Below are 20,949 nucleotides of genomic sequence, written 5' to 3'. Positions count from 1 at the left end.
TCGAGACAGCCTATCAGGAGTATAGTACCATCTATAATACACTTTGTAGGCTGTTTCCTTTATTTGTGTACAGATCGAGCTCTTGGCAATCCCCTCCCTGATCTCCTCCCAGCATGAGTCATCTGGAGGGGGTCCCAGGTCATTTTCCCATTCCCGCTCGTGTCTGCCTGGGGTATCAAAAGTGTAGTCTATGAGCCAATTATAGATCCGGGAGATCATCCCTTTAGTGAGAGGGGAATGTAGACACACATATTCAAAGGAGGTAGGAGCCCGGAGGACCTCCTGGGGGGGCATAGACATGGCAAAGTGTCGGACCTGGAAGTACTCAAAAAAAAGCGGACGAAACGGTTCAAACCTGTGGTGAAGTTCCGACATAGAGGCCCAATTTTGATTGACCACCAGATCCGAAACCACCCTTATTCCTGCCCTCATCCAATATTTAAATTGCTGTGTTGAATTACCGGGAGAGAAGTGTGGGTTGCCCCAAAGAGGAGTCAGAGGTGAGACAGGGGAGGACAATTTATATTTAACCCGACATGAGTCCCAGAGGGATAAGCAGAATTTAAGGGATTGGAGAGAGAAGGCCGCTGGTGGCCTATCTATATTGGCCAAGCCCCAGAGTGATGCCATAGAGGGGACCCCCACATAGTGGGTCTCCAGGTCCACCCACGCTATAGACTGGTAAGGGGCATAACTTACCGCCACCTGGGACAGATGGGATGCCAAATAATAAAATTTAATGTCTGGGAAGCCCCTGCCTCCCCGAGCCCTAGGCTTTTTAAGCACTGCTATTGAGATTCTAGGGGGCTTTTTTTATTCACTTTTATTGATCAAAGAAATCTACCAATACCAAAGCCTTTACCCCATCTATTACAATACCCCCACATTTACTTTGGAACAGAACATTAGTTGTACCTTTACTTTTCTCGCTGTAATATAAAACATAATAAAGGTCTTTCTCGGAAGTGCAAAAAATAAGGCACCAAATTACACAGTGCACCCCATAGGTGTATGCCCACATTAAAGCTTCTGGAACTACACCCGGAAAATCAGTTGGCACCTACCTAGCTGGATTGCGGGTCTGACTGAAAACGTGCATAGTGAAAGACTCCCGGGAAAACAGTGACACTCCCGCATCTTCCCCACTTCCCTGGGCCTAATGATGCCATTCACAGCGACTTGGGTGGTTATGGAAAATACGGTGCATTTATTAAATATAAATACTATTAATTTATTGCCAGGGCTGTTTGGGCGGGGGAAAATAGGTTTATTTATTGAATGGGGATACTATTAATTTAATGTTGGGGCTGGATGGTGTGTAATAGTTCTATTGTTAAATATGAATGCTATTAATTTGACGTCAGGGCTGGTTGGAAGGAAGTAGGTTTATTTACATGAATAATATTAATTTTATTTTATTTAATCATTAGGCCTCCCTCCCTGCAACCAGCCTCAACTAATAAACATCTGTGCTATTGATTTAACGCCGGGACAGGTTGGGGCTTTCTAAATTCTATATGCCTGCTTTTTTTTTCCCCAAATGGGGCCCCAACATTCCAGGATCTAGAAAAGCAGCAACAAAAGTTAAGACACCAGCAGCCGCAGGTAGTGAAAGCTGTACGAAGAGGTAGGAGTGATCAGGACTGTCTGCCAACTGTGCTGATATATAATATATAATAAACTACTGAAATAGAAGAGGCATTCTCTTGTGCGATATATATTTTAGGCTCATCCCAACTTACTTGCAACATCTGATAAATTAGCTTTTTGATTGCATGTGACATAATCATTGAAGAAGTTTATCATCATCAGGCCTTTCTTCTCTTTCTGTTCCAAATAAAAAGGTAGTTTAGGATTTTGATACATTTGATTTTTGCCATTTCCTACAGTTCTATTGGCATTAAGATCATATTACACATATCATCATCATCATCATCATCATTTATTTATATAGCGCCAACATATTCCGTAGCGCTTTACAATTGGGGACAAACGTAATAAACTAATAAACAAACTGGGTAAAACAGACAAAGAGGTGAGAAGGCCCTGCTCGCAAGCTTACAATCTATGGGACAATGGGAGATTGACACATGAGGTTAAGTATACATTTTGCATCTTGGCCCAGCCAGACTGCAAAGGTAGGGTGACTCATAAGCTAAATGATCCTGTCACACAACAATGTTATTCCGGGGGTAGTTGTCTTGTGTGAAATTGTGTAACAGGCTAAAGGTAGTGAGGTTAAGATGGTGGTTGAGGAATATTATAAGCTTGTCTGAATAGGTAGGTTTTCAGAGAACGCTTGAAAGTTTGTAGAACAGAGGAGAGTCTTATTGTGCGAGGGAGAGAGTTCCATAGAGTGGGTGCAGCCCGAAAAAAGTCCTGTAACCGGGAATGGGAGGATGTAATGAGGGTGGATGAGAGACGCAGATCTTTTGCAGAACGGAGTTGCCGAGTTGGGAGATATTTTGAGACAAGAGAGGAGATGTATGTTGGTGCAGCTTTGTTGATGGCCTTGTAGGTTAGTAAAAGTATTTTATATTGGATTCGGTAGAAGACAGGCAGCCAGTGTAGAGACATACAGAGTGATTCAACAGAGGAATAGCTATTTGCAAGGAAAATCAGTCTTGCCGAAGCATGTAAAATAGATTTTAGGGGTTTGAGTCTGTTTTTGGGAAGACCAGTAAGGAGGGAATTGCAATAGTCAATGCGGGAGATGATTAGTGCATGAATTAAGGTTTTAGCAGTGTCTTGTGTGAGATATGTGCGGATTCTGGAAATGTTCTTTAGATGTATGTAACATGATTTAGATATAGAGTCAATGTGGGGAACAAAGGATAGGCGTGAATCAAGGATTACACCTAGGCAGCGAGCTTGTGGGGTGGGATTTATGGTCATGTTATCAACAGAGATAGAAATGTCAGGTATGCTCTTGTTGGCGGGTGGGAATATTATTAACTCTGTTTTAGAAAGATTAAGTTTGAGTTGACGAGAGGCCATCCAAGATGAAATGGCAGAAAGACAGTCAGTTACACGGGACAACACAGATGTCGAGATATCAGGAGAGGATAGATAGATTTGGGTATCATCCGCATAGAGATGATACTGAAAGCCAAAGGAACTTATTAGATTTCCAAGAGAAGCGGTATAGATAGAGAACAGCAGAGGACCTAGCACCGAGCCTTGTGGTACTCCAACTGATAGGGGAAGCGGAGCAGAGGTGGCTCCAGAGAAATTAACAGTGAAAGAGCGATTAGAGAGGTAAGATGAGAACCAGGATAGAACTGTGTCTTGAAGACCTAGGGATTGCAGCGTTTGTATGAGAAGAGAGTGGTCAACGGTGTCAAATGCAGCCGAGAGATCAAGGAGAATTAGGAGAGAGTAATGGCGTTCAGTCTTAGCAGTGATCAGATCATTAACAACCTTGGTCAGCGCAGTCTCTGTGGAGTGTTGAGAACGAAAGCCAGACTGAAGAGGATCCAACAGGTTGTTTGCGGAAAGAAAGCGTGTGAGGCGAGTGTAGGCAAGTCTCTCTAGAAGCTTGGAGGGGCAAGGGAGCTGAGAGATGGGACGGTAATTTGAGAGAGAGTTTGGGTCGGAGTTTTGTTTTTTTAGAATAGGAGTAATCACTGCATGCTTGTATAGTGATGGAAAGATGCCAGTAGAGAGTGAGAGATTACAGATTTGAGTTAGAGGTGAAATGAGCACAGAAGACAGGGATCTACCAATTTGCGAGGGAATAGGATCAAGAGGACAGGAGGTAGAGTAGGAAGATAAGAAGAGCGTAGAAATTTCCTCTTCATTTGTGGGGTCAAATGAAGAAAGGGTGTCAGAGGGTAGTGGGAAGGAAATGAGCTGATGGCTTGTTGAGGAAGAGGATACCATTTCTAGTCTGATCTTGTCAATCTTGTCCTTGAAGTAGGAAGCAAGATCCTGAGCACTGATAGTAGATGGAGGGTTCGGGGTGGGAGGATTGAGAAGATGATTAAATGTATTGAAAAGGCGTTTGGGGTTAGAAGCCTGAGCATAGATAAGAGATTGAAAGTATGTTTGTTTTGCAGTGTCCAGAGCATTTCGATAGGAGCGGTAGACAGAAGTATATGTGAAGAAGTCATTAGAGCTTCGAGATTTACGCCAGTGACGTTCTGCTTTACGGGACAGTTTTTGGGTTTATAGGCCAGCATCCTCTAAACTAAGATTTTATTAACTATTATTCACTACAATTGTTGCTTATGCTATTTTTTTTCACAAGTGTGGATTTAAACATAATATCCATTCATTTTCTCCAACCGATAACAAGACGCATGGCAGAACATTGTAATTTTTTTCTTGTTGTGCTGCTATGTGGGTGAGATACAGCATTTCAAATGTTTTGCCCCCCTCCGAACGTTCAGATTTGAAAAAAAATTCCCTTCTTTGGTAACATAACTGAATATATATTTTTTTCCTGTTCTAGAAAATATATACGGAAAAACAGGCAGATAATTTAATTCAACAAAAAATAGGCCACATTTTGTTCTGGAACTTGTAATAATTATAGGGATACCAGGTACGTGTACTTTATTACAGGGTAGATCTACATGTGGGGGCCGTAATAAAGACAGAATATCGTGTTTTCTGTACTATTTTTTTCTTTTTTTGTTAATCTCTTTTTTTGTTCTTAATCATTCGTTTTCCAATGGGAAATTCTTCTGTTTTTATATTACAATGGGAAATGTTTGTGTCTTTGTAATTCAATTAGAGAAAATCCCTCTCCCCCCAAAAGCCAATGCAAATGGTCCCTACAAGCTCCCGCTGCTGAATGACTGTGACTTAGAGTGACCAATATTTCTATCAGCTGCTCAGCCTATAACAAGCAATTTTCCATGCTAGCTGCTTGTGATTGGCTAATGGAAGTCCTGGTCAATTGAAAAGACAGTCATTCGACAACAGATGCTTGTGGTGAGCGATCGTGTCGGCTTTTATGGATTTTTTTTACCCCATTAAATTTTAAAAGTGGCGAGCAAGTGATTTTAGTGAGTGTTTTATTGAATGAAATGTTATTGTAAATTATGTCCCTGTGCTATTGTGGACCTGCATGTTCTTGCATGCCCTTTTAGTCCACGTCTGTCCTTTAAAAGAGTGTTGATTACAGGAATTGAGAGAAGGTGTTTGTAGCGGTCATTGTAAATAGTTATCTGACAGCTGTCATCTGGAGCTAGTGTAGTGAATCCTCACAGTAATTATTTTATGACCTCATCTGGAGCTAGTGTAGTGAATCCTCACAAGTGTTTTTTTTCCAATGAAATGTTATAGTAAAATATGTGACTTGCTATTGTGGACCTGCATATTCCAGCATGTCCATTTAGTACCCACAACATAATCAACATTAAAACACTTTATACTCTAAGTACCCTAGAGAATAAACATAATTTTGGGAATGGTTCCGAGACATCTGTCTTTTACCGTTCAAGCATGCTGAGGCTTGGGGCCTACCAGACACCCTTTTAACTTGAATGGCCAGTCCAAGCCTACGATCAAGCGAGGGGATATTGCTTGATAAAGAAGTTTTAACTGTAAACCTGCTGGGATTTTTAAGGAATTATGCTCCCTTTTCCACTCACCACAGTTATGAGCACGTCATCTGGAACATTCCTGGCGTGCTTGCACAGCTCGAAGGCAGATGAGTGACTGAATATAACGGGGGCTTGAGAGACTTCTAGGGTATCTCTCATCGTCTTAACCGACACGTGGGCTAAATCCACGATCATTCCAAGACGATTCATCTCCAGTATCACATTCTGCAATGAGAAAGGGGATAGTTATTCCATTGGGCACACATGTCCAACAGGTGGCCTGCCATCCAGATGTGGTCCTCCGAGGCTATTATGCAATTCCTGTTAAAGCCTATACACTTAATTGTATGACATTTATTTTCCTAGTATGTGGCCTGCATGCAGTTATAACCTATATAGCTTTTCTTATTTGCTCTTTTATTTTTTCAGCAAAATTATTAGATGGGGGCGGTTGGACAGGGAGACATGAGTAAGTAATTTTGTGGGCATATAAATTGACAACGCCTATGGAAACTTTAAATACATTCGTGCACAGAGCATCTGTCACATTGGAATAATTGCTAACATTCAGTGCTCAATTTACCGGCAATATAGTTGAAAACCCTCTAATTGTTTTTTTCTGTTATAGATAAATAAAATAGCTGTAATGAATTATTGTATTCAGGTTTCATTGAATATTCCTGTGGTCTATCTATTAGTTTTTCCGATTGGTGATCCATATGGAATAAAACTAAGGGGGAAGTTAACTAAAGTAAGGTTAGTATAAATCCATCACATTTACTAAAGCTACATTTATCAATGTATGGTTTGTCAATCACTTGCAGTTTGAGCTATATTGCCTCTCAATAGTAAATAAATGGATAAAAATTAAATATATTATGAAGAAAGCCAACCCTCTCAGTCTTTAGCAGGCTCTGCTTGTCAGCATTGGGCCCGAAGGAATGTTCAGGGCCCCGCATTTAGTGATGCCCAATTCTAAGTAGCATTGGGTCTCTCCTGGTACCTCTGGCTGGTGGGTACCAGGGAAATAAAAGAAACATTGTGCTCTCTTTGTGTTATAAACTAAAAGGCTGTGCCCCCTTTATATTATACATTAAAAGACTATGTCCCCTCTATAGCATATGTAAAATAATTGTGCCCCCTTTATATTAATATGTTATAGTCATAATTGTATGACTGACGTACATTGCATCAATCTATTCCATTGTGGCTAAATCCCACGTGGGTTTTGCAGATTCTAACCAATCACCTCTTTATAATAGGTAAATTACAAGAAACGCCCCTTTCCTCTCCCATTTTGCCTCTTTAAACATAGAGAGAGATACTTATAGATGCGTCTTAGTCCACATAGGGACTTAACGCTTAAACATTTTTCGTGCACGTGCGCAGTAGGGAAATGCGTATTTTACGCAAATGACATGGGCTTGTGTCCAACACTATATGAGACCTTTAGCATTCACTTTAGCTATTCAGTAGCTGAGTCCCTAATTCTTACCTTCCCAAACGCAGTCAAGCCATTGCTTGTTGCTGGATCTGATCCTGTATCCACAAGCCAGTTATCTACCCTGAAAAAGTGAAAACGAAGAAGAGCATAATCTTATAACGATCTGCACTCATTGACTCCATGCGTAATCTTTGTGTTAGTTTGATAGAGCCTAACACTGATCAACATGCAAAGGTCTGAAATTCCATCGCTAATTACAGGGCCAATTTCCTGATGACAGCAATTTAGTTATCTATTCAGATAACTGACTGTGATAAAAGTTACCAGTGAATGGAGTGGATGAATGGATCTCAATATTGCAAACAAATGGATGCAGATTTCTGCTCCTGATTCTCCAACTTCCATTTAATATACTCATCTTACTTACTCTAATGGTCCTAACATAGGAATGCATTTGGGCATTGTTCTGACATCCAAACAGAGCTAACCTTTATGGCTGAGCATCTCCTTTAGGTGAAGACCTTAAAAATATAGATAGACCTAGCTCATCCAAGGTAATGCTGTTAGTTTGTGGATTCTCCTGTGACTGTTTACCAGGGCTTCAACAAAATTAAGCTGGCCACAGACCTATTATATCCAGTCATTCTGACCGATTGAATCACGTGCCAATAACTGTACACACAACAGATCTCCCTTAAGCTAGGTACACACTACAGGGTTTTTGTCCAATAATCGGCTCAACCAGCCGACATAAGACCACTCGTTCAAAAGTTGGGTCAGTGTGTGCAGTGACACGATGGTCGAAAGTCTGCCCAAATGGACGATTATCGCCACATTTGGTTGGTCGTACCGTTAAATATTTTCGTTCCAATCTCGTTTCCGTTGTGTGGTGTGTATAAACTTCCGACCGATCCACGACAAATTTCAATCATTGCTCACGACAACATGGCTGTAAAAAGTCGCTAAAGGGATGTCCGCTCTTCCCTTTATCGTCCTAAACAAGGCTAGTGTGTATGCAGTCCATGGACCGAGCGATCGGACCATCGATCGCATGTAAAATCGATCGTCATAAAAAGTTGGGGGAAAATTCTGTAGTGTGTACCCAGCTTTATTCTCTGCAATTGTTGTTGGTCGGTGGAAGCCTACACACAAATGATTTAAGGTCAATCTTGTCCAAACCGCTGCATAAGTAGCCAGTCTTGCTGCAGACCCATACAGGAAGCATTATTTAGACAAATCAATTTTGTAATATATCCGACACGTGCCAGCTATGTGGTCCTTCTGAAGGGTTCTATCAGTGAGAGATTACTGCTCTTACCATGGGGTATTACAGCTGTGAGTTACGGTCATATATCGCACCCCTAGGTTGTGAAACGTTCGTAGCACTCCGAAGCTGCTGTCAATTGAATGTCCGCCCTCTACTCCGATCAGGCTGGCCACTTTCTTGGCCTTGAAGGCCTCCTCAATCCCTGCACAAGGAGAACAAACATTTGGAAGCTGCTCAGTCAGTACACCCCCAAATATCAGCGGAAACCCTGCACTAATGGCAGCTCAGGTATCTAGATCTGTTGTGATGTGATTAACCCTTTGTGCCTTCTATTGTGGGTCGATGCATTTTTTATGTGCCGAATTTTACTGTACACTCCTGACACTGTATATGCCCTTCTTATTATTACCCAAAGAACAATGATTTTTAAACCTGCCGTCCTTATGACCCTATAAACTGGTTAGTGAACACGATGTAGCAATAAAATGAAACCATTTTTATGCTGCCCCCGAATAGTGCTGCCTTAGACATGTGCCAAGTTTGCCTAAAAGATAAAAACAACTATGTCAAATACCTGCAGTGACCCTATATCCCAAATTTCACATTCAATTCTTATCCAATATAATAGCTGCCATATTATTCAAGTGTAAAACTAATATAGGTTCATCTACTATGCCCAATTTCCCTAGATAACTTGAATAGGTGCTCATTATGCAAAAAACTCTGTCGCGGTCCAAATGCCGCCCTTTGATATTCTGTGTCCTTCTGTTCTGCAACATTGTTCCCTTATCTGCTTTATAATAATATACACAAGCTCCCTAACTGTATCCTTCTGTGTCAGCCCTGTTCTGTCCCATCCAACTCCCTTTACCTGCAGTGCTGGTGACGCACATGAAGGTCTCAGGATACTTTACACACATCTGATGGATGACATCTATCTGCTCCAATGTCCTCTTAACAGCGTCCTTACCTTGAGTGTCACAGGGAACAAACGCTGCCCAAAACTACAGAAGAAAAAAAACATTAAAGTAACTGGTTAGTACTAAATGTAAACGGTGAATGCAGCTTTATTGTTTAATAAACAAGAGACAGGTGGCATGCACTGCCCTGACCATATCTTGCTGTAACTCCAGAAATCTTCTGTGTTTTACACAGGGGTTTATATCAATGACCAGTTTTGAAATTTTTAAAGTGGACCCCCCACGGGCACACTTTGGGGGCAGCTATTATGTGGGGTGAACCAACCTCCCCCCAACCTCTGTCTTCTCTCTGTCTCCTTCGTACGACTTTGTTGTCATATCTGAATCCCCCGCTGTCTGTTCACTCACATACATGGATTTGTACCGGTGTCCACGCTAGCTATAATTTCTAGCTCATGACTATCCACGTATGTCTTATTATGCTTATTATGCTTATATTAATGTAACTGTTATTATATGTATATTATATATCATTTACAAATGATATAAATGTATATATACATATTTATGTATGTCACATCTGTAAGGTGATTATTTGGCGCCTTAGAAATAAATGTTGATGAATATCCAGCCTATCCAGTCAAAGTGCCTCATGTCTCACTGAGGTCATTTCTAGTAAATTGATAGGCTGGATATTTACTCTCTGGCTGCCTCTACCATGTGCCGGTACAGACACTGCCCTCCCCCCCCCATACCATACTGCTCCCCGCACTCACCTGACCCCCAACTCGTCCTTCCCTTAGTTTGGGGATGTTTGTGTGGGTGTCGTTCAAAGAATTGAGATCAGCTTTACTCAACTGGTTATTGAATTTACTCAGGAGCTGCCAGGGCAAATCATTGTGTCTGTGAAGAAAAGAGGGTGTTTTATGTAGATTTTGCTGCTTACTAGTATTTATCCAAATTACTGCATACCCACTATGTACTTCATTGTCATTACACCCAGCATCACTTGTCCACTACCATTCACTATGCAGCTAAGTTAGAACCCTTGGACCCCACAATCTTCCAGCATTGATCTTCCAGGCACCTGACATCTCACTGGGCTGTAGCATGCCTCCTTCTGCATCCATCTCTGTGGATTCCAAATTGCTTTTATTCCTCTCCTCGTGACAAAGCCCCTGTCACATGCAGCCCTGTCCTCACTCAGTCCCACGAGCGGACAGATCGCTACCTCCCGAGATCATCTGCTAAAATACTCTGTGCTACTGTGTATATTCAGATCAGAACCATCTGGGCCTTATAAATTCCTGCACATGCCCATGTCATCTTATGGTTATATGTCCATTAAGGGTGATCAAGAAATTTGCACATGTCCACAAATCCAAAAATAGTGTATGATTAATATTATGTTTAATTACAGCTTTAAGGCGGTATGGCTTTAAACTATTTTGTAAGGATAGAAATGACTAAGGTAAAAGACACTACTAGATAATAGTGATTGCTGTGCAAGGCTCATCTACTGTAAAGCAATAACGCAGACAAACACATACAAACTCCTCACAGATAAGGCCATGGTCAGGAATTGAACTCATGACACCAGTGCTGTAAGGCAGAAGTGCTAACCACTGAGCCACCGTGCTGCCAATCTTTATTGTAAGGATATGAAGGTTGTGGAATTCTTATTATTGGAGGCGCAAGTGAAGGTAGCACACTGGATAGAAAGTGTCAGGAATAAGGTTTGCAGATATACAGGATTGCTAGGCCAGGAACAAGAGTTGCAGAAACACAATGTTTCCAAGTCAGAGTTAGTGTTTGCAGATACAAGATTACAGTGTCAGTGGCCACGCAGCAGGGAGCTAATTAAGCAGATTAGAGAGCTGAGAGAAGCCGCTCTGGAGCAGCACGGTGGCCTGCAGCTTGATGGGTTCTGCCAGCTAAGGGCCCTGTAGCAGCTGATTTGCTAGTAGTTATACCCATGTTGTCTGCCCTTCCTCCAGTGTACAGATAGGGCTCTGTGGGGAGTAAGAATTCTGCCCTGCAGTACTCTCATTGTGTCCTGCAGTGGTATAATAGCAGCACGGTTAATTAAGCATTTATTAAAGCATCCAGAGAGGACTCATGACCAGTGCCTAGAAGACGGGCAGGAGATGAACATTGTCGGCCTCGCTCATCCGGCTAATGAGAGAGAAATGAGGAGGGCTGTTAGTCAACTGCACATACTGGGCTCCATGCAGAGTTAGATACATGTTGAGCACAATTTACATTTACAAAAACCTCCTGTAAAAATAGCATATTTACGCCCATACGAGTTGGCGGCATCTCAAGATCGGCAAGATCAGAGACCCCTGTAGCATATGTACCAGGTTGACATCAGGCGTACATACACCTGAATACAACATATACACAGCCAGTGCACTTCTTAAATGACCTCCAATATGTTTTTACTTTCGCGCCCCCCCCTCTAAATGATAAAAAAAAACTAATATTTTGCTCTGTTGAGGAAACGGATACTGTATTTTTGAGATATAGTTTTAGTTTACGCCACATTTAAAAAAAAGTTACAGGGTCCACTAATGTGTCTTTGCCCTTTGTCTTTGTTCATAAAGAAACCCTACCCACACTGAGTTGGCTAATTGGCTCACTGCATTTGAATGTAGACTTTTTTACCCAGTTATGATGTTTACATGTACATCTGTACATTAAAAATAACCCATGATTTGAGTAGAAGAATGAAATAGAAGAACTTAGGCCCGTTAAACACATCTTTTGTTTCCTGGGTGATGTGACATTCTGTTAACACAACTGAACCTAAAAATCAAGTTGATTTGTAGAACAAATGAGTCTAGTAAAATTCACAAATATGCAGTCTATCAAAATGTAATTTAATAGACAACAATATTTGAAACAAGGCTGGATAAGTTGCACTCTCGGTGATGTCACTGGTTCCAAGTTAATTGATAGGCTGCATTCTCAGTGATGTCACTGGTTCCAAGTGAATTGATAGGCTGCATTCTCAGTGATGTCACTGATTCCAAGTGAATTGATGGGCTGCATTCTCAGTGATGTCACTGATTCCAAGTGAATTGATTGGCTGCATTCTCCGTGATGTCATTGGTTCCTAGTGAATTCATAGGCTGCATTCTCAGTGATATCATTTTGTGTATGTGATAGGTCCTCTTTAATACAGTATGTTCCTATAGTATGAAAACCGTTTCTAATTCTGAAGCTCTACTAAACAATGGTGCTACTGTACAGCAACTGCAAACCATCCAACATTAATGTGGATCTACACAGAGTGGAGGCATCCATTTTTTTCTGTATGCAGCCTATCAATTTGCCAGGGGCCAGTGACATAAGTGATCTACTCCCTGGCTACTATTCATGATACATATTACCTGGTAATATTATTCATGTTTACTTGGTCCTTATTGAACTGATAGACTAAATCCCTCTGAACATTAGCTCAACCCCCAAAATGTCTAAAAATTGAGACAAAAATATGTCAGTTTTCAAAGATCTCACAGCGTGACAAGAATATGTTGTTTACACAGGAAAAGAAGCAGATACATGCTGGGTTCCTGTAGAGTATATTCGACAAGGGGAGTCAGAAAGTGTGAAAATGCCCATATCCTGTCATGATGATTTGGTGAGTACTTTTCAACTTGCATCTGGGATACTATGCTGTATATGAGATCACAATACCAAAGTATTACTAAAACATATATAAAAATGGATATTTTGGGGTAAATTTATCAAGCTGCTGGTTGAAAAAGCGGAGATGTTGCCTATAGCAACCAATCAGATTCTAGTTATCATTCATTTAGTACATTCTACACAATGACAGCTAGAATCTGATCGGTTGCTATAGGCAACATCTCCACTTTTCAAACCCGCAGCTTGATAAATATTTCTCCTTTGTGTTACTTTGTCAGGTACGCAATAGTAAGTAGTATGCAAGAAAAACAAGGTTCATTGTGTGCTTTAACCATGATAAAAATATAAAGTGAAAACATTGCTTAAATCTAGACTATATTCTCCTAATAAGACCTTTATAAATGTAGCAGAAAGTCAAAGTAAACTATTTACTAAGTAAGCAAAAGTTCACAGACTTCTAAGGACAGTTCAGTCAACTCTGTGTGCACTATAAGATATCCGTAGATTATTCTGTCATCTTCCATAAATGATACTGCCCCCAAGATAAAATGTAAATGACATGGCATTCGTATTCATATAAAATTAGTGCGGACAAGTAGATCTAAATGTTTGACGATGGTGTCTATAGTCTATGTCAGTGTTTCCCAACTCCTAGTCCTTAAGTACCCCTAACTGCATGTTTTCTACAACTCCTTGCTGGAGCACAGGTGTAGTCATTACTGACTGACACATTGTAACAGATCTACAGGTGTAATCATTACTGACTGACACATTGTAACAGATCCACAGGTGGTGCTAATTATATCACTGGTCACCTGGAAACCTGCACTGTTAGGGATATTTGAGGACTAGGGTTGGGAAACACTGGTGCTAACAGAAAGTAAGAACAGGAAATACAATTTCCTCTTTGCTGTGGATTATAAGAATATTTGAAATACCGGTGAAAATGTATTTATGTGCCCAAAGGCTGCAGCAGTGAAGACCTAACAAACTAGTACTACAGAGGATTTTTCCATTTTTTATTTATCATTATTTTTTTTTAAATAAAGGGTTTTAACAATAAAGTTTACTTATTGAATATGGAGCATTCAAAGGAAGAACAAGCATACCGTCCACAACAATCACAGCATTCTATAAAATATTGTACATATATATTTTGTTGTATTTGTATACACTTTAATATAACAGGTGAGCTTACTTTCCTCTTTAGTAGTTGGTTGTGTATATTTGTGGTGCGTTTACTATATACCCTATTGGTATATTTATATACTAAGTATTTAATCACCATTCTCGCTATTTTGAAAACATGTAATCAATAAAATGGCAATGCCTTAGCTGCATACTTTAATATTGTGACATATAACCTCTATTTCTGGAAGAAAACAACAGTTTTACTATGTAAAAATTGAGTAACACAGCCTATAAAGAGACAGCTTCAATTATAATGTCTAGTTATATCATGTTTAAGTGAGATGTCAAGTGTCTCAGTACGACAGTAGAGCCATCTTTAATCACGGGAACAAGACTTACCCATCTATGACGGGGACACTGTCCATTATGTTCAAGGCTTCAGTCCTGTCTGAATTTGCCACCATCACAAATTGGCAGCCCAGCAGGGCCAATATCATTAGAAAAGTCATATTGTCCCTGGTGCCTGATGTCTCCTTTCCTGTGAAGTGTCTGCTACAGGTCTTGGGTCTTTTGATGGGGAAGGTGTGAGAGGTTACGTCACTCCAGAACCTTATCTAGTGTCTCCCGTTAACCCGCACACACGATGGGTTATTGCTGGATTGTGGAAGCTGTTTCCCTTTTATGTCCTGTATACAGAGAAATTAATCAGTAACTGGAACAATGAGTGATTAAAATCTAGTGCAGTCTGATTATCCCATGGAATCACACACCCAAGTTTGGACAACAATTATTACAGCTATTTAATGTTGAACTGCTATATCTGACTTTTGCTCAGCCCAGTGGTTCTCAAACTGTGCCGCGGCTTCCTTTGTGCCGTGGCGATCTCATAGGGGGCCGCGGCAGGGCTGGTGGTAAGCAAGCTGGGGGACTACTTGGTAATTATTTTGGCTTAGTGGTGGTTGTTTAGTGGTGGTTTGGAAATCGATGGGCCAGGTGTTGGTGAACGCTTATGCAGTTGCGGAACTACCATTGGTGCAACAAGTGCCCTGCTCCGGGGCCCATGGAGATAATGGGGCCCGCTACATGGCAGATGCACAGGGTTGGAGGCCCAGGTTCCCTCCACCCCACCTCCCTGCACCGGGGCCACAGTTGACTAGTTCCGCCTCTGCCCTTAAGGTACCTTGGGGGTTGAGTTGGGTCATGGGCAAGAGCATAAGATGGATGGATACATGCGATTTACCGGCACAGTGAGATAAAGACTGCACCCAACCATACTTTTGCTGCAGAAACACTTTATTAAATAGATTTCGCAATTCTATTACTAAGTCAGTAGGTAACACAGTCTAGCACAATCATCTTTCGGTTGGACAGCCAGGCCTGGATTTGTGGAAAGACAAGATGGCAATCAACCGGGGGAGCCAGAATTGGCAGCCCCTTGTTCCATCATCCTACCTGTTTGTTTGTTTGTTTTCTTATGTATGCCTGCCAGCATTCAAACATAATAGTAATTTTAATTTACTGGTACTATGCAGTTATGATTAGTTTTGTTTTCTTCACTTTTTCTCTTATACAGATGAGTTATGGCGGATGGTTGCACCAATAGAGATTTACACTGATGGGGAGGAGAGGAAAAGTGGTTTTGGGGGAAAAAAAAAAAAAAAGTATTTGAACCCAAAGTCAGTAGCGTACTTATATATAATGGAGTTATAATTTAAAAAATTATTTTCTTTTTTGTTAAATCCATCCCCAAAGCATATAAATATTGTCTATTGTTGAGTATTCAGAGTTTACATTACGTAGTTATTCTAAGCAAAAAATCTACATCCACTCTCCCTCTAATGAGCAGAAGCAGGGGCTCCGTGCTAGAGACCTCCAAAGTTAAAGGGCTTCAATAACTTCTTCTCCTGGAGTTGGCAGCTTGGAAATCCGCTGTGTCAGCTGCCATGGCGACATTTTCTTAGTAAAACCGCAAGAGAAGACCAGCACTATTGTCACTTGATGGTAAGTAGGCCTCTAAATCTCGCAGCCAAGACATAGTGGTGCCAGATTGGTGAGGGGGGCAGAGCACTCCCCTCTCCCTGCCACTCAGAATTGTGTGAAAAGTGTGACAACATCCAAGTTGATTGAGACTGATTACCCCATACCCTCATGTGTGTAAAATCTGTATTAAAAGGGCAGCAAAGTTCTGTGTATAGTGTATGTGTGTCACACACCTTTCAGCGGTGGGTAATACCTCTTGTAAGAGCTATTATTGAGTATTAAACACCGCTATTATTAAAGATCCATCTCTATTCCTGCAAGACCTCTACACCCGCTGGGTTCCTTTAGCCCATGAATAAGTGCTAACACTCTCATCCATCCCCCAGTTACCCCGAGTCAACATCGCCGCCACCCAACAGTTCTCGTCCAGAGTAAGCCGTCAGGAGGACCCAGCCATCGTCACCAACAAGAAGACACCACTACAGCTGCACACATCCAGAAGAAAACGTTTCCAGGTGCCGGTGAAGAAGCCTGATGGTGACGGGACAATTCTCCTACAATTAGGGGGCACCACGACGGTGTGCAGTTGACATATTCGGGGAGGTCTCTTGCCCACTAACATCGGTAGGATTGGTCAGTAACAGTAAGTGGAACCACGAGACAACCCAACGTCATGGTGGCAGGGCATGCCCATCCAGTAACATGCCTATTTTTGAATGGGGTCTGCACCAGCAGTTCCATCAACCCCTCTGTTGATCCGGCTATGGTGACAGCGGGCCCCGCCACAATCATTACACATACAATACACATAGGCTCTGCTTGGGGCACCGTATGAAATTGCGTTTCTATTACTAGTTTGCAGACACAAGGAAAGAACAAAATAATGTTATTTTGACCATAATTATGTTTGCATTACAATCACACCAATGTTGCTTGCCATACTTGCCAACATCTTAAAATAGTTCCAAATGCAATTTACAGCTAGTTGATTTTGTAATGTTCCCTGCCCTACACAGCTAAAAAGCTTCCTTGGGTGGGGACCAGTGTGTTTGTGTATATAACATTCCCCCCCTTATTAAATTATGTAACAGTGTTAGTCACATTAACTGAGAGAGGTAATCACTATCACTGAGTAGCTGCAAATATTTACTTTGTACTTTCTGGTTTTTTTTGTTTGGAACTTCCTGGATACCGAGTCTCTTGCTTAAAGATCCCATACTTGTGATGTCTGCTCTGAAATATACTGTAGCTGGTGTACTCAGTGTATAATGGACCAGTCAAATGCCAAATAATGGATTTGACTCCAGATTTAGCAGAATCAAAATAAACACTTTGGAGTTTATCAGTTAGGCCCCTTTAAGTATTGTTAACTCATAGCAATGTTTGCTACACTATAAACTTTTACTGGCTTTTTGGTGTGGAAGGGTTACAGAAATGATCTTTACCCCACTTTGTCTTCTTCATAAAAACGCCAATGCAACCATCATTTTTTTTTTAAGATTATGACCATAGTGGTTGTCTCATCTCTAATCCTGTTTTATGGGGTAATTAAACAATTTTAGTACAAAGGTTGCGTTAATGTAGAATGAGTTTATATTGAAACCTAGCAATGTTTGTCACAACAGATAAGAACTGATTGACACTACTCTTCCTTTGCATGATTGTATAGCTTTGATCCAAGGTGATTATTGATATACTCATCACCTCTTTTCTTCCCAGGGAAAGTGTAGGGGCCTGATGCATTTGTTCGGCCTATTGTCCTGATATGGAAATAAAATAAATAATCTGTGGATTTGCTCATTGACGTCCCATAGTCTCGCATACTCTCATCCTAGCTGCTTTTTAGGTCATTCACCTAGTGATTGCAAAACTGAGTTCTGTGCTAAACTTGACACATTTTCTTACATTGAAATCTATGTTACTTAGAATGCCCACTTACGCAAACTTTAGGTTTAAACGTGCAATGGGACCCACTGGGGTCTAAGGGGTAGATTTATTAAACTGCAGGTTTGAAAAAGTGGAGATGTTGCCTATAGCAACCAATCAGATTCTAGGTGTCATTTTGTAGAATGTACTAAATAAATTATAACTAGAATCTGATTGGTTGCTATAGGTAACATCTCCACTTTTTCAAACCCGCAGTTTAGTAAATATACCCCTAAGAGTTCTTTATATCAGACATATGAGAGAAATATGACGTAGTTCTACTTACAGACTGCCTGAGAGTGTAGCAAGTGTCTAAGTACCTATCAACAGACTACCATTAAAGTGCACTTAGATTGCCACCTGGCCGATAAAGCTGGGACTCAATGCCTATGTTATTAAAATTCAAAACAGACATACGTGTACTGTCAGTCTGCAAACACTCTTTGCACCAACAATCACGTACTCTACTACACTGGATAAGTCCCTAATAACGAGAACCCCATTCTCTCTAAAGAGGTGACCTTGGTTTCCCTGTAGCTGCCGGAGACAACAATCAAGAGGGTTCTTTGTACCCAGCAAGAAACCAGATACAATACACAACAGCACAGTGACCTAGTGGTTAGCACTTCTGCCTTACAGCACTGTGTTCATGAGTTCAATTCCCGACCATGGCCTTATCTGTGAGGAGTTTGTATGTTCTTCCCGTGTTTGCGTGGGTTTCCTCCGGGTGCTCCGGTTTCCTCCCACACTCCAAAAACATACTGGTTGGTTAATAGGCTGCTATCAAATTGATCCTAGTCTGTGTGTCTGTGTATGTTAGGGAATTTAGACTATAAACCCAAATGGGGCAGGGACTGATGTGAATGAGTACAAAGCTGAAGGGGGAGTGAGAGGTAGATAAATAAATATTTTAGGCAAATTTGGTTAAACTTAGGGCTTCAGTCTTCTTTCTTGTCCCAGATGTTCAAATTTCTAGTTACGGCTCTGGTAGATGCGGTCAAAGAGAGCCGATAACTTTTTGTGTGGACATCTTCTGACTACACTAATGGGCTCCAGTGAAGCTGGAAGAGATTGGGTGACTCGGCTTACTACTGAGTGGCTGTATCTCATCCCATTGGGCCGCTTACAGGCCGAGAAGCAGGAACGTTCCATGAGTGGTCGGCGTTGTTTACGGTCACTGCTCAAAGGTGCAAATCTACACTACCCTATATTAACCAATCACAAGTTTGCTTCTATCCTTTAGCAAAAGACAGATAAAATCTAACTGCTGATTGGTTTCTGTGGATTTTTATAGCAGCTTTGCCCATTTAAGCAAGGCCACTTGACTGTGTACTTTTATTATATTGGTCGGAATTTACTTAGAAATGCAAAGAACTCTACTTATAATAGGACCCGTGGCAGTGAAGAGGTGTATTTACAAGACACTCCTGTAATAAAACAATCACCAAGTTCAACATCCTGTGTAATAAATTAATAATGAGCAGATGGGCAGCGTAACCCTTAAATATTTTTGGTAACATATAACATGATAAATTATTAGTGCAAACAAAGGTTCAGAATTGATCAAATTTGAGGTTCCACCAAACCAACACTAAGCTGCTTCTTGCCCCCTTCGTCATCCTATGTTGGCCATCACCATCTATGAAATGCTATCATGTCTGATAACACCAAAGTTTCAGAATATATAATAAGTCGGTCTTACTCAAAACAAGTGCAAGTTAAGTATACTGGGACGAGGAACAGAAAAACACTCACGCTTGTAGAGTCCTTGGTGACCTTGAGCCAGGTATCGGCAAACGCATGGAAAATCCTGGAGTAGAAGTTAGGTGAAGTTTTTGATGTTTCCCTTATCTGCTCCAGTCTCTTGCTCCTTACTCACTGTTGCTTTATTCAGCTACTGTATGCCACACAGAACCAACACAGGGTGTCTCGGCCAATCAGGGAACACCCAAAATAAATAAAAGCCCAATCGTGCCAAAAAAGTCTGGTTTAAGACAATATGGGCTCTTTTGCTTCCCTCATTTCCATCAGTGGAAATACATGTGACCTTCTCATTTCCCATGGTTGTAAACTAGTCATCCATTGAGTACACAATATCATGAATTAAGAGACAGAATGGGGTTTAGTTGTACCTGTGGCAGATGTGAATTAAACCATTGTATTCATGTTGTGAAATGACAAACAAACACTATGCAATATTGAGAGGAGCTGCGTTAACCCTTGCTATGATTTTAAACTCCTTTGCAGGTAAATGAAGAGGCTATACTTACTGCCTGTAAGGGGATAGTAGCAAATGGACAGATTACACAGCTCCTGTACGAAAATATTTGCAGGAAGAGGACACAATAACTTCAGTTCTGGAGACAATCTTTGTTTTTAATTTGGTAATCTGCAAAATATATTAATATGTATCTGTTAAGGACAAGGGGCCTGATTCATTAAGGATCTTAACTTAAGAAACTTCTTATTTCAGTCTCCTGGACAAAACCATGTCACAATGCAAGGGGTGCAAATTAGTATTCTGTTTTGCACATAAGTTAAATACTGACTTTTTTTTCATGTAGCACACAAATACTTGATAGCTTGTTTGTTCCCTGAAATTTAAAGTTGATATCTGTGTGCTACATGAAAAGGCATGCCACAGATGCTGAAGCCAACCACGTCTTGTACTGGCTCAGCATCAGGGAGAATGCCAAACTCTTCAGGAACTGAGGGAGATCACCCCTATTTCAGGGAGACTCCCTGACATTCAGGGCAGTGGCGGATCCAGGGGGGGGGGGGGGCGATCGGGGCGATCGCCCCCCCTAGCAGGGGCTTGCTGCCGGCGGCTGCACACTGTGCAGGTCCGTTCGGCAGTGATAATGTGCTGCCCAGCTGCTCTGATTATGTTTTAAACACAATCAGAGCAGCGGGACAGCACATTATCACTGCAGAACGGACCTGCACATACTGTGCAGCCGCCGGCAGCCTTAGAAGTTAGAAAGGGGGCAGGGCTTAAATCGCCCCCCCCCCCCCCCTACATCGCCCGGGGTAGAAAAAAATTCTAGATCCGCCCCTGATTCAGGGAGAGTTGGC

General features: G+C 41.3%; 1 protein-coding gene across 1 annotated transcript in view; it reads right to left on the bottom strand.

The window, feature by feature from the left end:
• DPEP1 (dipeptidase 1) overlaps positions 1–19,882 on the bottom strand; it is a 29,007-nt gene extending 9,125 nt beyond the window's left edge. Inside the window, exons 1-8 of the mRNA XM_075189061.1 lie at positions 19,630–19,882; positions 14,368–14,654; positions 9,960–10,086; positions 9,135–9,267; positions 8,315–8,465; positions 7,048–7,117; positions 5,601–5,777; positions 1,743–1,827 (exon numbers count right to left, since the gene is read on the bottom strand). Coding sequence (XP_075045162.1) covers positions 1,743–1,827; positions 5,601–5,777; positions 7,048–7,117; positions 8,315–8,465; positions 9,135–9,267; positions 9,960–10,086; positions 14,368–14,477 — 853 coding nt within the window. The 5' untranslated portion in view covers positions 14,478–14,654; positions 19,630–19,882. The remainder of the gene's footprint in view (positions 1–1,742; positions 1,828–5,600; positions 5,778–7,047; positions 7,118–8,314; positions 8,466–9,134; positions 9,268–9,959; positions 10,087–14,367; positions 14,655–19,629) is intronic.
• Between the last annotated feature and the right edge of the window lie 1,067 nt (positions 19,883–20,949).

The sequence above is a fragment of the Mixophyes fleayi genome, chromosome 10 (assembly GCF_038048845.1).
Source record: "Mixophyes fleayi isolate aMixFle1 chromosome 10, aMixFle1.hap1, whole genome shotgun sequence".
In the NCBI taxonomy this organism is placed as follows: Eukaryota; Metazoa; Chordata; class Amphibia; order Anura; family Limnodynastidae; genus Mixophyes; species Mixophyes fleayi.
This window is presented reverse-complemented; position numbering and strand designations above follow the sequence as displayed.